At 42.7% G+C, this 15,335-nt stretch overlaps 1 protein-coding gene across 5 annotated transcripts; it reads left to right on the forward strand.

Moving 5' to 3' along the window:
• The first annotated feature begins 318 nt into the window (after nt 1–318).
• Nucleotides 319–14,782, forward strand: GPR141 (G protein-coupled receptor 141). 5 transcript variants are annotated; one of them, XM_083706393.1, is made up of 3 exons: nt 321–585; nt 12,461–12,582; nt 13,741–14,782. In XM_083706393.1, exons 2-3 carry the CDS (start codon nt 12,568–12,570, stop codon nt 14,683–14,685), a joined length of 960 nt encoding a protein of 319 aa, XP_083562519.1. In that variant the 5' UTR covers nt 321–585; nt 12,461–12,567; the 3' UTR covers nt 14,686–14,782. The 5 variants fall into 5 exon arrangements, with proteins under 5 accessions (XP_083562522.1, XP_083562519.1, XP_083562518.1 ...); XM_083706392.1 differs by having other exon boundaries at nt 322–585; nt 12,451–12,582; XM_083706394.1 differs by lacking the exon at nt 321–585 and adding an exon at nt 703–1,624 and having other exon boundaries at nt 12,451–12,582.
• Nucleotides 14,783–15,335: the final 553 nt, after the last annotated feature.

Genomic DNA, 15,335 nt, shown 5'->3' on the forward strand with positions numbered 1-15,335 from the left:
CTGGAGCCCTCCCTCTCCCTCTGGCTCCGATGGCAGTTCCCTGACAACTGGGTTAGTGTGAGACGAGGGACTGGGCAAGCAGGGTGCAAAACCCCACTCAGCCAGGAAGCTCACGGGGTTTCCCTGTGCCTCTTAGCCTATCCTACCTCACAGGGTTGTTGCAGGGATTACATGTGGAGGAGGAGAAACTTGCATCTTTCGCTCCTTGAAGAAAAGGTGGGGTATAAATACAAAATAACTAAAAAATAATGCATAATAAGATAATATTTGCTGAACATCCCTGCTTACTAGCCTTATAAGACTATAGGCACCTGGTGGTCTCTGAATGCACAGTGTTTGTCCCGGTCACCTGGGTTTTGGTGGTGTCTTGGAGTATTTTTGCAAATAGGAAACATTCAAGTGGACATTTTTATCAACAGACTATGAGATCAGACCCACACTGTGGGCGTAAGCTCTTTGTGGTTTTGTGGTTCTTGTCACAGTTTAGGTACAGCAGCAACAAGAGCACTTGGTCACAGCTTTCAGTTGCCGGATTAATTTTTGACTCCTTAACAAAGCTGGATTTTTCAGAATTATGAGAACCAGGTAAGCACTTGCAAATATGTTGAACAAGGGCAGTGTAGCTTGCTATCTCAGATACAAAAAACAACCGGGGGCTGGGGGATAGTATGTTTGTTTCAGCATAAAATGTGCAACAAGTGCTCAGAAACTTGGGAGGAAGTGATCATGTTCTCCTGGGTTTCAGAATACAGAGGCAAGGGAAAACTGAGTGTAGCTGGACATGCACTCTGGACTTTAAGGAGGCCAGTTTCAAAAAGCTGAAGGAGCTACTGGGTGTGTTCCCATGGTCAGAAATACTCAATGAGAAGGGAGTCCAAGAAGGATGGGAGTTTCTAAAAGGAGAAATATTGAAGGCCCGAATGCAGACAATACAACAAGAAAGAAAAGCGGGAGGCATCTAAGGAAACTGGTGTGGCTGCATAAGGAGCTTACAGATGAGCTGAGAGTTAAGAAGGGCGTGTATAAGAAAGGGGAAATCACAAAGGAGGATTATACATGAGTAGCCAACAGTTTGCAGGGGGGAAGTCAGGCTGGCTAAAGCTCAGAATGAGCTCAGGCTTGCAAGAGAGGTTAAAAATAATGATAAAGGTTTCTTCAACTATGTCCGAAGTAAGAGGAAAAACAAGCAAGTGGTAGGTCCTCTGCGTGGAGAACACAGAGAAATGCTATTGGGTGACAGAGAAAAGGCCGAACTCCTCAACACCTATGTGGCTTCTGTCTTCACCCAAAAGGAAAGCAATGCCCAACCTGGTGATAACAGAATAAATGATGGAAGGAGGGAGCTGCAGCCCAAGATAGGAAATGAGGTAGTAAGGGAACACCAAGCTACTTTAAATGAATGCAGATCTCCAGAGCCTGATGAGCTGCACCCGAGGGTACTAAAGGAGCTTGCGGATGTAATTTCAGAGCCTTTGTCTGAATTTGTCTTTGCGAATTATTGGAGAACAGCTGAGGTCCCTACAGACTGGAGGCGAGCAAATGTTGTCTTCCCCATCTTCAAAAGGGGAAAAAGGAAGACCAACCAGTGAGCTTGACATTGATAGCAGGGAAGTTCCTAGAACAGGTAATTCAACAGTCGGTGTGTGAGCATTTAGAAAAGGATATTGTGATTACTAAGACCCAGCATGGGTTTGTCAAAAATAAGTCATGCTAGACCAATCTGATTTTTTTTTAATGGAATTACAAACTTGTGGATCAGGGAAATGCTGTGGACATAGTGTATCTTGATTTCAGTAAGGCTTTTTGACAAAGTCCCCCATGATATTCTCGGAAGGAAGCTGGTAAAATGTGAGTTGAAGGGGGTAACTGTTAGGTGGATTTGTAGCTGGTTGACCAAACCCAAAGAGTACTCATTATGGTTCTCATCATCCTGGAAAAAAGTGGGGTGCCGCAGGGTTCTATCCTGGGCCCATTGTTGTTTATCATCTTTATAAATGACTTGGATGAAGGAGTTGATGGGTTGCTCATCAAATTTGCAGATGCCACCAAACTGGGAGGGGTAGCTAATGCTGCAGAAGACAGAATCAGTATTCAAAATGGCCTTAACAGATTGGAGAACTGGGTGCAAGCTAACAAAATGAATTTCAATAGGGACAAATGAAAGGTTCTGCACTTAGGCAGGAAGAACCAGATGCACAAATATAGAATGGGGGACACCTGGCTTACTGGCAGCACATGTGAAAAAGATCTATCGGTCTTGGTGGACCACAAGCTTAACATGAGACAACAGTGTGATGCAGAAGCAAAAAAAGCTAATGCTCTTCTAGGCTACATCAACAGAAGTATAGTGTCCAGATCAAGGGAAGTGATAGTACCACTCTATTCTGCCTTAGACCACACTGTGTCCAATTCTGGGCACCACAGTTTAAGAAGAATACTGACAAGCTGGTACATGTGCAGAGGAGGGCAACCAAGATGATCAAGGGTCTGGAAACCAAGCCTGATGAGGAGCACTTGAATGAGCTGGGTATGTTTAGCCTGGAAAAGAGGAGACTGAGAGGAGATATAATAGCCATCTTCAAACATCTTAAGGGCTGTCACATGGAGGAGGCAGCATGCTTGTTTTGCTCTGGAGGGTAGGACTCGAACGAATGGCTTCAAGTTGCAAGAAAGGAGATTCCGATGAAACATTCAGAAAAACTTTCTGACACTAAGAGCTGTTCAGCAGTAGGACAGACTCCCACGAGAGGTGGTGGACTCTTCTTCCTTGGAGGTTTTTAAACAGATGTTGGATGGCCATCTGTCATGGATGCTTTAGCTTAGATTCCTGTATTGCAGGGAATTGGACTAGATGTCCCAGGGGTCCCTTCCAATTTTATGATTCTATGAACTGAACCGTTGAAAGACTGTTCTTTTTGTAAAGGAAGGGTAGCTCCTATTTGCCTTAGGCTGCAGTGCTGCACCAACTTACACTGGAGTAAGCTCCATTGAATTCAGTGGAAGTTACTTTTGAGGAAACATTGAGCATTTTCAAGTAAGTACTGGAATAACTAGTAAGTGACCTTAAACTGAACATGCTGAAGTGACTCATCTTCTCTTTTCTGAGGCAGTTGTGTTACTTTTCCAGTATTTGAGGAAGAGTCAGGAAAAGAATAGGACCCAAATTAATTAGTTATATGTTAAGTGAATTAATTAGTGGGCATGCAGTTAATTATGAACCACCATTCACCTGTGGAGTTTTGTTTTTACTATTTGTGTTCAAAAACCATGCAACTGCTTGGTAATTCCTAAATGTCTGTGCATATTCCTGTTTAAGTAAGTCTGAGAGCTCGTTGTTTGGTTGCCTAGATAGAGTATTGTAATATTTCTATGATCATCACTACTAGAGATCAAAACTAATTTAGAGTTTTGGAATTGAAACCACAGTTCTTTGTGCTGCAGCACACTCTTCACCATGGCAAGGCAAATAGCTACACAATCATAAGAGGTTACAGTGGTACCTCGGGTTACATACGCTTCAGGTTACAGACTCCACTAACCCAGAAACAGTACCTCGGGTTAAGAACTTTGCTTCAGGGTGAGAACAGAAATTGTGTGGCAGCAGTAGGAGGCCCCATTAGCTAAAGTGGTACCTCAAGTTAAGAAAAGTTTGAGGTTAAGAATGGACCTCCAGAACGAATTAAGTCCTTAACCCGAGGTATCACTGTATTGACCAAAAAGAAATAACAAGCAAGTTGGACTGCATATATATATATATATATATATATATATATATATATAAACTTTATAAGTGGCCAATTTATTTTAAGGAAATTAAATAGGGGTGGGGGGAGCCATGAATCAATAGTGATAACATTGTGGATGTTTTATTCTGCAATGAAGTCTGGCACACACTGAGAAGTACATGGCAAATGAACAAAACAGGATGGTCTATTTTAAAAAGAAACATGTTATAATCTTAGGTATTTGGTGGTTTGTCACTCCTTAAAAGATACTGATGATGTATGAGATCATTATCAAGGAAGACTTAAGACGACATTTGTGGTTTTAAACAAAGACAGGTTTGATGAGTTAAAGGACAATGAGGGCTCATCCACACTTAACTTTCACTCCCTGCTTTCCCCCTAGGTATCTTGGAGATTTTGGGGTTTTTTGTGGAGTGTTCAAGAGTGGCAAAAGGCAGGGGAAACAGACCAGAAAAGTTCAGACCTGCGTTTTAGAAAGCACAGAGGAAAATTAGTTGAGATGAGCCCTGAGAGGGGAAGGAAGGAACCAGTTTTAACAAGAAAAATGGCAGAGATAGGTGTAACACAAAAAACTAAGACCAAAAAGCTGACACAACAGAGCTTTTCCCAGCTTCATTCCCACTGAACTCAAACCTTGTTTTAACATGCCATTCCGATATCCTACTGCTTGCTCTACTCAAAACTATGCCATTGTTCAAAATTGCTTTTTTTACTTTCAGTGTCCTTCCATCCCTACTAAATTCAAACCTCTGCTGTTGTTTACAACTGCCATTTTCTCTCTGCCATTCCCTTAACATTTAGCACAAGTATTATTCAGAAAGGCCTCTCTTATCTTTTTTGCTATGAGCTACCCTGTAGCTGATGAACATATCTACATTAGTTGACAGCCTTTTTATCTTAAAATCAGCTGGTTGGCCTTCTACAAAGATCTGAAACGAAGAATAAACTTAACCCTTGCTGGACTATATGAAGGGCAATATAGAATACAGCTCACCACATCTTCAATTAGAGCTGTTCTGCATATGCAAAAATGTTTCTTTACCGCCTGTTAGAAAATCTACTAGCCATCTACTCAGTAGTTTTCCTCCTCCCTGCTTTTTTAAAACCTCTACTGTTATTTCCTCATGTTCTTCCACCTGTGCTTTACTCAAACTTCTGCTGTTGTTTAAAACAGCCACTTGTTTCCTTTCATAGTCTCTCCCTTGTCACTGTGCTCAAGTCTCTCCCTCTTCCATTTCTCACCTGCCTCAGGCAATAGATCAAGGGTCAGCAGAGGAGGCCAGTCCACTGTCCCTCAGACCTTGTGGGGGGCTGGACTATATTTCGAAGGGGGGAAAATGAATGAATTCCTATGCCCCACAAATAACCCAGAGATGCATTTTAAATAAAAGGACACATTCTACTCATGTAAAAACACGCTGATTCCCGGACCGTCCGTGGGCCGGATTGAGAAGGCGATTGGGCCAGATCCGGCCCCCGGGCCTTAGTTTGCCTACCCATACAATAGATAAAGGATGCAGAGCTCTCAAATATTCCAAAGTAATTTACTCAAACCTCTGCCATTTGCCTCTCAATTCTCTCCATCCCTGCTTTACTTAAACTTCTGCCATTGTTTTAAACCAGGCTTCCTCAACCTCGTCCCTCCAGATGTTTTGAGACTACAATTCCCATCACCCCTGACCACTGGTCCTGCTAGCTTGGGTTCATGGGAGTTGCAGGCCAAAAACATCTGGAGGGCTGAGGTTGAGGAAGCTGTTTTAAACCCTCACTTTCCCCTTCTCGTGATTCTCCTCACTCCAATCCCATGGCCACTGCTGTTGTGGAGCTTGCTTTTGCTTTGCTCAACTCTCCTGCCCTGACTCCATACAAATCCAAAATTGTGATGAGGCACTCTCGATCCTTCAGTGGGGGCTGTGATCTAGCTTGCAAGTAAAAAAGATAATCCATTATAACAGAGGTTTTCAACCTTTTTGAGTCCACGGCTCCCTTGACCAACTACATTCTTTCTGTGGCACCCTGTGGGGCTCAGGAGCCCAGTAATGTCACCCCTTGCCTGCAGAGCTGGCAGCCTCTCACCCCTTTTCGAACACCCTCCTTTGTGGAGTGTTCCCTCAGCCTCTTCTTGTACTCAAGTTCTCACCCTGGGCCAGCAGGGGGATACTGTAGATAGTTCAGGTCCACATATGCAAATAAGGGATTGAAAGGGACGTTTAGTGATTGGATAGTTACAGAAAATGGTTACTATTGCATTCTAGTGGAGCTCTATATAAGCAGGTTGGCTGAACCCTTCAGTTCAGTTCAGTTCTGTTCTGGCCTGTGAATAAACAAGAGCTGTTTGAAGAATTGCTGTGTTGTCTGATATGTTCACCCACAACTTAACACTTCTCTTCTCCTGTCTCCTTGGGAGTCCTCTGGGCAGCTATTGCTGCCACCCCTGGTCTCTGAGCTGCCCCCCACTGCCCCAAAGAGAGGTGCCTCCTCACACTGCCCCACAGGGGCCTGGGACTTGTCTGTCCATTCCCAACATCAAGGGCTGGTGGACTGTCTGGCTGGGCTCCCTCACCCACTTGCTTGCTTACTCTGAGGTCACCTCAGCTCCTGGCAACCAGCACCCCCCGGCAGCCCCAGAGGCACCATTCGCCCAGGGAGCTTGCAGCCAGGGCTGCTGCAACAAACAGCTGTGCAAGCCTTGGGGAGGCAGAGATGTGAGAGGGCATCAGAGGAGAGAGGGAAGGGGAAAGGGACAGTGTTGCCTGTAGCACGCCTGGCCATCATTCAAGGCACCCCAGGGTGCCATGCCACACTGGTTGAAAACTACTGCATTATATTAAAAAGAAAAAAAGAATGTATGAAGATATAGAATCAGGAATGGCCCTTACAGTTTAAAAATAAAACAAAAGAAGCAAATAACATTCAAATAAAACATAGAGCCCTATCAGCTTCACAGAGGTTAACAATTTAAAATATTTGGGCCTCAGAAATATTTGATATAAAACAGTATGCATGGCATCCCATTAACTTTTATGAACTTTTTCTTCTTCTTCTTCTTCCAGTTTTGCCACCCTTGTAATAATAGGCAGGTGATTGTGTGAAGGATACAAACCTGCTGTATTGATTACGTAGGGTAATCTAACAGATAAATGGTATTTTCCTTTATTTCGCCTGACCCACAACCACAGACTTTTATCTAGCATTGTTAAGTTGTGGGTGAACATATCAGACGACACAGCGATTCTCCAAACAGCTCTTGTTTATTCACAGGTCAGAACTGAACTGAACTGAAGGGTTCAGCCAGCCTGCTTATATAGAGCTCCAGTACAACGTAACTGTAACAACTTTCTGTAACTATCCAATCACTGAACGTCACTTTCTATTCCTTATTTGCATATGTGGACCTGAACTATCTACAGTATCCCCCTGCTGGCCCAGGGTGAGAACTTCAGTACATAACAAGCGTAATAGGACTTAAACCTCCCTTCCAGTTCAGCAGACAGCATGCACTGAAATCAGAGGGCTGTGAATGCTTTACTTAAAAGGGGAACTGAGAGTGATACTGAGTCCCATCCAGACACACCTCTTTTGACAAAATCAGCTTCAGAATGCAGGAAATACTTGAGCTTAGCCATAAACATCCTATTGTCTCAAGATTCAGAAGTCAGTGAAGTGGAGCGATCTTTAAAGTGCTTGTTTAGTGCTGTGCTATTTCTCTTCTTCTTCAGAATTAGATAATACTTTTGCCCATAAAAAGAAAGAAAGAATGCAATTGCTGTTCTGAAATCCTTCTACCCCCTTACGTTTTACAATCCTCCTTCTAATAGCAAACTCAGGTTGTGAGCGCTAGCAGGATTGTGGCTAAAACAGGGCCACTGAGAACAAGAGAGGGTGTTATGTACTGAAGTTCTCACCCTGGGCCAGCAGGGGGGTACTGTAGATAGTTATGCAAATAAGGGATCGAAAGTGACGTTCAGTGATTGGATAGTTTTAGAAAATTGTTACAGTAACATTCTACTGGAGCTCTATATAAGCAGGCTGACCGAACCCTTCAGTTCAGCTCTGTTCTGGCCTCTGAATAAACAAGAGCTGTTTGAAGAATCGCTGTGTCGTCTGATATGTTCACCCACAACATAACAGAGAGGTATTAGCATTGTCCAGGGGAGCCCTAAGAGCTGCAGAAGTACAAAAAACACTTGGTGAATGATGCAGGCAGGCGGCAGAACTGCCACAGTGTAGGGGCACACCATTTGAGGTGCGCAGTGAGGTGAGAAGGAGCGTGTTCAGAAGAAAACTCCTTCTTCAGGGTTGAGTCCAGTCTAAGTCACACTTTAGATACCATGGGAACATACCCTCCAACATTTCTCTGATGAAAATAAAGACGTCTCTAGTCTTTGCTAAATTAGTATCTTGAAACTGAATTTTGTTTATGAGTTGTAGCAACAGAATGAACCTGTTCAGCAGTGTAAGATTGCACTAAGAATTTTTCAACCATTTCTGTATGATATTTCATTCTCAGTTCAGAAGAATAAGAGTGTCCAGTATACTGAACAGAATAAGAAATGAGAACATTTTGTATTTGACTATGAAGTATAATTGAAACAGGAACAAGCTCCCGTTGCTCAGTCCCAGCTCCTGCCAACCTAGCAGTTCAAAAGCACGTCAAAGTGCAAGTAGATAAATAGGTACCGCTCCGGCGGGAAGGTAAATGGCATTTCCGTGTGCTGCTCTGGTTTCACCAGAAGCAGCTTAGTCATCCTGGCCACATGACCCAGAAGCTGTCTGTGGACCAACAGTGACTCCCTCGGCCTATAGAGCGAGATGAGTGTGCAGCTCCAGAGTAGTCCGCAACTGGACCTGAAAAACTGGAATGTGTCCAGAGGAGGGCAACCAAAATGGTCAAAGGCCTGGAAACGATGCCTTATGAGGACGGCTAAGGGAGCTGGGCATGTTTAGCCTGGAGAAGAGGAGGTTAAGGGGTGATATGATAGCCATGTTCAAATATATAAAAGGATGTCATATAGAGGAGGGAGAAAGGTTGTTTTCTGCTGCTCCAGAGAAGCGGACACGGAGCAATGGATCCAAACTACAAGAAAGAAGATTCCACCTAAACATTAGGAAGAACTTCCTGACAGTAAGAGCTGTTTGACAGTGGAATTTGCTGCCAAGGAGTGTGGTGGAGTCTCCTTCTTTGGAGGTCTTTAAGCAGAGGCTTGACAACCATATGTCAGGAGTGCTCTGATGGTGTTTCCTGCTTGGCAGGGGGTTGGACTCGATGGCCCTTGTGGTCTCTTCCAACTCTATGATTCTATGATTCTATGGACCTAACGGCCAGGGATACCTTTACCTTTTATGAAATATAATTGAAACAGTAATATTAAGATGCAGATTACATCATGGCTTACCAGTGTTATGCCCAGTGCTTTTTTTCCTAAAAAAAATGTTTAGGGGTACTCTCATTTTCATACTCATATTGAAATATTGCCCCTCAGTGAGGCCAAACTTAGATTCACAAAATGTTTAGGGCTATGCGTACCCCCAGGAAAAATGCACTGGGGACATCCCATTCCATAATGATAATTTTACCATTTGTACCCCACACTGGGTGGTTTCCAACATATATAAAAACATAATAAAACATTAAACATTTAAAAAAGCTTCCCTATACAGGATTGCCTTCAGGCGGCTCAGGGGTCAGATAACGCCATACCCTCCAACGCTTCTCCGATGAAAATAGGGACATCCTAAGGAAAAGTGGGACATTCCGAGATCATATCAGAAACCAGGATGCCTACTCTAAATCAGGCACGTCCCTGGAAAATTGGGTCACTTGGAGGGTCTGTGGGAATTAATGTAGAATGAGTAAAGTCCCATTTATTTAAATTTGAACTCATTTCAACAAACGTGGACTGGATTCACCCCAACGGAAGGAGAGTCCTACAGTCTCTCTGGCTGTTCAGATGCTTCCTTTGACTCTGCATTCAGTGTGTTCCCACCATTGATTTGAGAAGCAGTGCACACAAGGCATTGCCACAATACATATCTATATTTTATTATCTATCCTTTTGTTTCATATGAAATATTGTGTTTTGATGCGTCTCCCCCAAAAAACTCCCCGACTTTCATCCAAATTGAGATAGAGAGCCATAAACTGCATTTAATTAAACTAGTCATGTGTACGCAGCAACCCCCCTCTTTTACACACACACACACACACACACACACACACACACACCACCCACTGCAAATGCTTTATAGTCAAGGAAGAGCAAGCAGAGTCAGACTTGCTTATTTCCCCGCAAGTGTTCTAATGGTATCCTTAGCAACAGCAAATTTTTATACCTGCCATTCACTCTTTCCTGAATGATTGTGTCATTATGCTTAGATCAGAATCTGGGCTTTTTTTAAAAAAAATAATAATTTAAGAGCATGATAACACCAACTGCTGTATCAGATGCTTGATGAAAAGCATTGTCTGGTGAGAATCTAATAATATTTGATAGATATGAGCCAGCAAAAATCAGAAGAGATAATATTAGGCTTGTGACAGCTGGTTAGAAATGTGCAGCTGTTAAAAATAAACTTCCCTTCTGAAATTATCACCACCCAGATCATGTGAGCTGGCATTAAGTGCAGATGATTCAGTCTGCCTAGGGTCTCCGCGGTCAAGGCTCAGAGTCAATTCAGAATGCCAGTTTATACGAAAGGGCAGGATGGTGACTGGCCTTCAAAATGCATGTGTGCTCACACTGCCAAGAGTCTTGTTAAGTTCCTTTGTAGGAGGAGGGGGAAAAAGCACACTGTTCATTTCAATCACTTTCACCTTAGTCACTTTCAAGGAATTGTTGGGCAAGATCTGGCCTCTCTGATTCAATTAAAGTCCTGAAAATCTGTGCTTTCATTTTAAAGAAATGTTGGGAGCTGATGATTAAAGAGGAACACCTGATTGCAGGCACAGTTAAAGTATCGGTATATCCTGCCAGCTGAGATTTCACTGCTTACATCTGAAAAAGTAGGCTTTATTCTTTATAAATACATCGGTGGGCTTTAAGGCACCACTTAACTCTTCTATCCCCATTAAGGTAGTCCAATTTATGTAGCCCCAAAGCTATTAATAAACCAACTATAACTGAGCACCTTCTACCCGCCTGTGACTATTTCAGTGTTATGCAGAGATGCTGAATACAAAAAGTACATCTCTTGCTGCTTAGTTACTGATGCGCTGCCAAAGAGCACTGATCTGCACTGGCATCTGGTGTGGGCAATTTCCGCCCTGTGGAATTCTGATTATTATTTAACAAAGGCGGGGTAGCAGTCTAGCCTGGAACGATATTGTTGTACATGACCCCAATCTCTGAGAGACGCCATGGGTTCTAGGTGCTCATGCAGGGTCTGTATTTCCTTTTTGGAAGTGAGGCACAGCAGAGACTGTGGTGTCTTTAGGATAAATGGTTTATTTACACATGTATATATACAACCTGAGCCTACGATGGAGAGTTCACAGCCTCAACACCTCAAAAGGGTCTTGTTTCTCCCATAGTTGAAGCCTCTGATTCAAAGAGAAATCCACCATTGCTCCGTCTTTTTGCCTTCTGCTTGCTGCTTTCCTGCTCGGTGCCATCACTACTTCCAGCTCATATAACTCCTAACCTCCCTACTCTAAACTCTGGCTTTGTCTGTTTATTTGATGCTTTGGTATTGACTCATCACCCCAGGATTTATCACCACAAGAGGAAACAAGTCTGGCTTAGTTAGCTTTTAACACGTGCTAAATTGAGTGATTAAAGTAGTCTGTCACACAGCTTAACACCCCAAGGCTTGATTAAATTCTAACACTTATTAAATCCAGGGATTATAGGAGCCTAGCACCCACAAACTCATAACATTCTTTATACAAATGTAGATGAGAGCTTCTCTGGGCAATAAGTGGCATTGCTGCCAGTTCCCTTTTTGTGCGCAATGAAACTGCTGGGCTGAGGGTGCATCTCTTTCTCTCACAGTTTCCTCTTTTCTTTGTTCCGCTGAGCTCCTTGTGGAATAGGCAGCCTATAGATCTTGGAGTTATCCCTGCCATCTGTACACCTGTAACCTCAGCAAAATGCTTACGCAAGTCCCTAGTTGCACACTGAATCTTGTGGTTTGATTTTAATTTTACTTCTTTTTAGCTGGTCTGCTGTCCCAATCCCTTTTTAAACATATCAAATTGTGGTCCGTGCTTGTAAAAGCCACATGAAATAAGAGGATGTGAATAGCATAAGGTGGTGCGCTGTAGAAATTATTGCACACTTCCTTTCAAAGTCAACATTCACGGTAAGCAGACTTAGAAAGAGGCCATTTCCTGAAGGCAAAACACATTTATACAGTATTGCAGACCAACAGACTTCTGGGGAATAGAAGCAGACTTCTGGGGAATACATAGCATTAAACACCCATAATGATTGATTGTCCCCGAGCCCTCAAGTCCAAATGCGGCACACCGCAATAAAATACAAGAACATGGAAATATACTTACCTAAAACTGCATCACATATTTTGTCTTTAGTTTAAGACAGTTATAGAGTGTAGACCACTGTGTACTGGAAACAAAAGAGGCACACAGTTTGAAAACACGGCCGTCTTCAGGTGTTAAGCATCTGAGACCAAAAAGCACTCCTAGCTATTTATTATGCAGTTAGCAGCATTGCTTCTCAGCTCTGACCATTTCTGTTCACAGTGTGATCTAGGCACACCTGAGCACCCTGATCCTTGTCTTGGTCCTGCTAACTATCAAGCTCCTCCAACTTGGGCCATTCAGTTTGACCAGTAATGGACTGAGCCAGCACAGCAAGAAATGCTTTCATCCCTGGTTAGTACTTCCTATCTCTTTGTGCATGGTTAGGCTTCGGCCTCCAAACGGTTGCCGTCTACAATGGAGCCTTCATTATCACTTAGATTTAAGAACATAAGAAGAGCCTGCTGGGGCAGATGAATGGCATCTATCTAATCTGGCATTCTGCTCTCCTAGTGGTCAACCAGATGTTTGTGGGATCTGCATAGAAGGCATGTATAGAGAGCACGGGACCCACACCCTACATGTTCCTGCATGTGATGGCTCTGTAGACTCCACCCCCAGCTTTCTTGCATTTTGCTGGAAGGTCTGAAGGAGGATTCTAAACATGAACACGCTTACAAATCTCCCCACAACTGGGAACCTTCCAGTATCCGGGGCCCGGATCACAAAGAGGATCCTATGTGCTCTCAGCCAAACAGACTAATAGTCCCTTCCTGCTCAGCCCCAGAAGGTTTGGCTGGCATGCATAACCCCACACATAAAGTGCTTTATCACATCCTGTGTTCTTTGAATGCCTGCAGAGCACGTACCTGGAAGCAGTTTGAGACTTTTAAAACGTAAGACTTCCCCCAAAGGGTCAGTTATGAGGGGAAATAACACTTGCCAAGTATACCTTAAGCAGCATGGAGAGGACTCCAAATATGTTTTAGTAGAAGCAAACAAAGAAAATACTTTCTGTGTTTAGGGTGAAACTTTCAAAATTCTAGAGGAAGCAGAGTGTGTAATGGGGTGAGCTCTATTGCATGAAATAATAATTGCCCATTTTGAAAACTTCATGTTTTCATTGATGCCCATGATGAGGTCTTTTTATTTTATTGAATCAGTGTCATGTAAAAATTTCACCTCAGAGAGAGATGTTCTTTCCATGAGGAAGCATGCATAGAGATAAATTTCTTCATGACTTATCTCACGTAAGCCTGCATTTAAACAGAAGAAAGTGATTGTTCTTTTTTTCATGTGTGTCAAAACATAACAGTTTGTGTTCTGGATGCTTTCATGTTCAACCATACCTCAGGTAGCCATAAAGAGTTATCTCTAGTACTTTGTCCAAAAGATTCTACTTCTAGCATGTGCCTTGGAAACTTTAATGAAATTGGTTTCTTTCTTTCTTTCTTTCTTTCTTTCTTTCTTTCTTTCTTTCTTTCTTTCTGTCGTTTCCCCACTCTCAAACAGGCTGTGATAAAAGAAGATTCTAGAAGAATGGATAGACGGAAAGAGTTGCTTCCTAGCTCAACGTCAGAGCCTCAACTGAACTTCAACTCAATAGATTCCGCTCATATTGCCTTGATCACAATATACACGGCAGTGTTTATCGGAGGTGTGTGTGGAGTCATCAAAATGTCCTTTTTGCTACTGAAAATGAATGCTTTATCGGTGACCACAACTGCCATCATAAACTTAGTGGTAGTCCACAGCCTCTTCCTTGTGACTGTGCCGTTTCGCGTGTATTACTACGCCACCAAAAAATGGATCTTTGGAACAATCTTTTGCAAAGTTGTGAGCGGAATGCTACACTTCCACATGTACCTCACTTTCTTGTTCTATATGATTTTCTTGGTAATCAGGTGCCTTATCTTTTTTCAGTGGAAGGACAAAGTGGAATTCTATAGGAATTTGCATGCTGTGGCAACCAGCATAGCTGTGTGGATTCTGGCTATTGTTATTGTGGTGCCAGTACTATTTTGCTGGTATGGGAAAACTGGGGTTTATGCAAATGTGACGTGTTTTGAATTCCAACAGGAGTTCAGCAGTGCCCCAGTGAAAGCAGTCAACTACATTGTAATTGCTGTAATGGTTGCAATAATTTGCACCCTCTTGGGCTTACAAGTGTTCATGATTCGAAAGGTGGTGAAAACCCTTTCAGGATCTCTTTGGTCATATCAAGAGTTTCAGGCACAGCTGAAAAGCTTGTTCTTTATAGGGATCTTAATGTTTTGCTTCCTCCCTAGTCACTTTTTCCGGATTTATTTCATTCAGCATGCGGATGACAAGCGACTGAATTCTGTCAATGAAATCTGCTTGAGCATAACTGCCATCAGCTGCCTTGATTTGTTTTTGTTTGTGATAACTGGAAGTAAAACCCTGAGGCAAAAAATCAGTGGACTTTCATGCTGCTGAAACTTTGCATTCATATGTAAGAAAGTCTTTGTGACAAGGTCAGCTGGGTAGGTGAAAGATATATGACTTAAAGATTATCAGAATAAAAATTTATAAAAATATTTATAAAAATAAATATTTTGGGGGAAAAATATGAACGAATTCCTATGCCCCACAAATAACCCAGAGATGCATTTTAAATAAAAGGACACATTCTACTTATGTAAAAACATGCTGATTCCCGGACCATCCATGGGCTGGATTTAGAAGGCGATTGGGCCGGATCCGGCCTATGGGCCTTAGGTTGCCTACCCCTGTACAAAGCTATGAAGTCTATGTAGGAGAAACTGTGAAGAACTCTAAATGTGCATCTGCCTACATTAAATGGATCTTGCACAACAGTTATGGCAACTGTATTACAGCAAGAGATTTTAGTGCCATTCCTATATGTAAGAGCAACAAAACCTTATTGCAAATAAAAATGTATCAGTGAAGGAAAAATAACAACATGAAAACATTTAAAGTCTCTAATCTGCCTATATTCCTGTTGATTACAAACACCTCTGGCAATGCCAAGAATTTATGGGCAAAGGCCGGGGCTTAGCTTAGTGAGCTACGCAGGATTGTGGCTGCTCTGGTGTCAGGTCTTCTTTAAGCAAAGAAGGAATTAA

The sequence above is a fragment of the Podarcis gaigeae genome (assembly GCF_964106915.1).
Source record: "Podarcis gaigeae genome assembly, chromosome: 12".
NCBI classification, from domain to species: Eukaryota; Metazoa; Chordata; class Lepidosauria; order Squamata; family Lacertidae; genus Podarcis; species Podarcis gaigeae.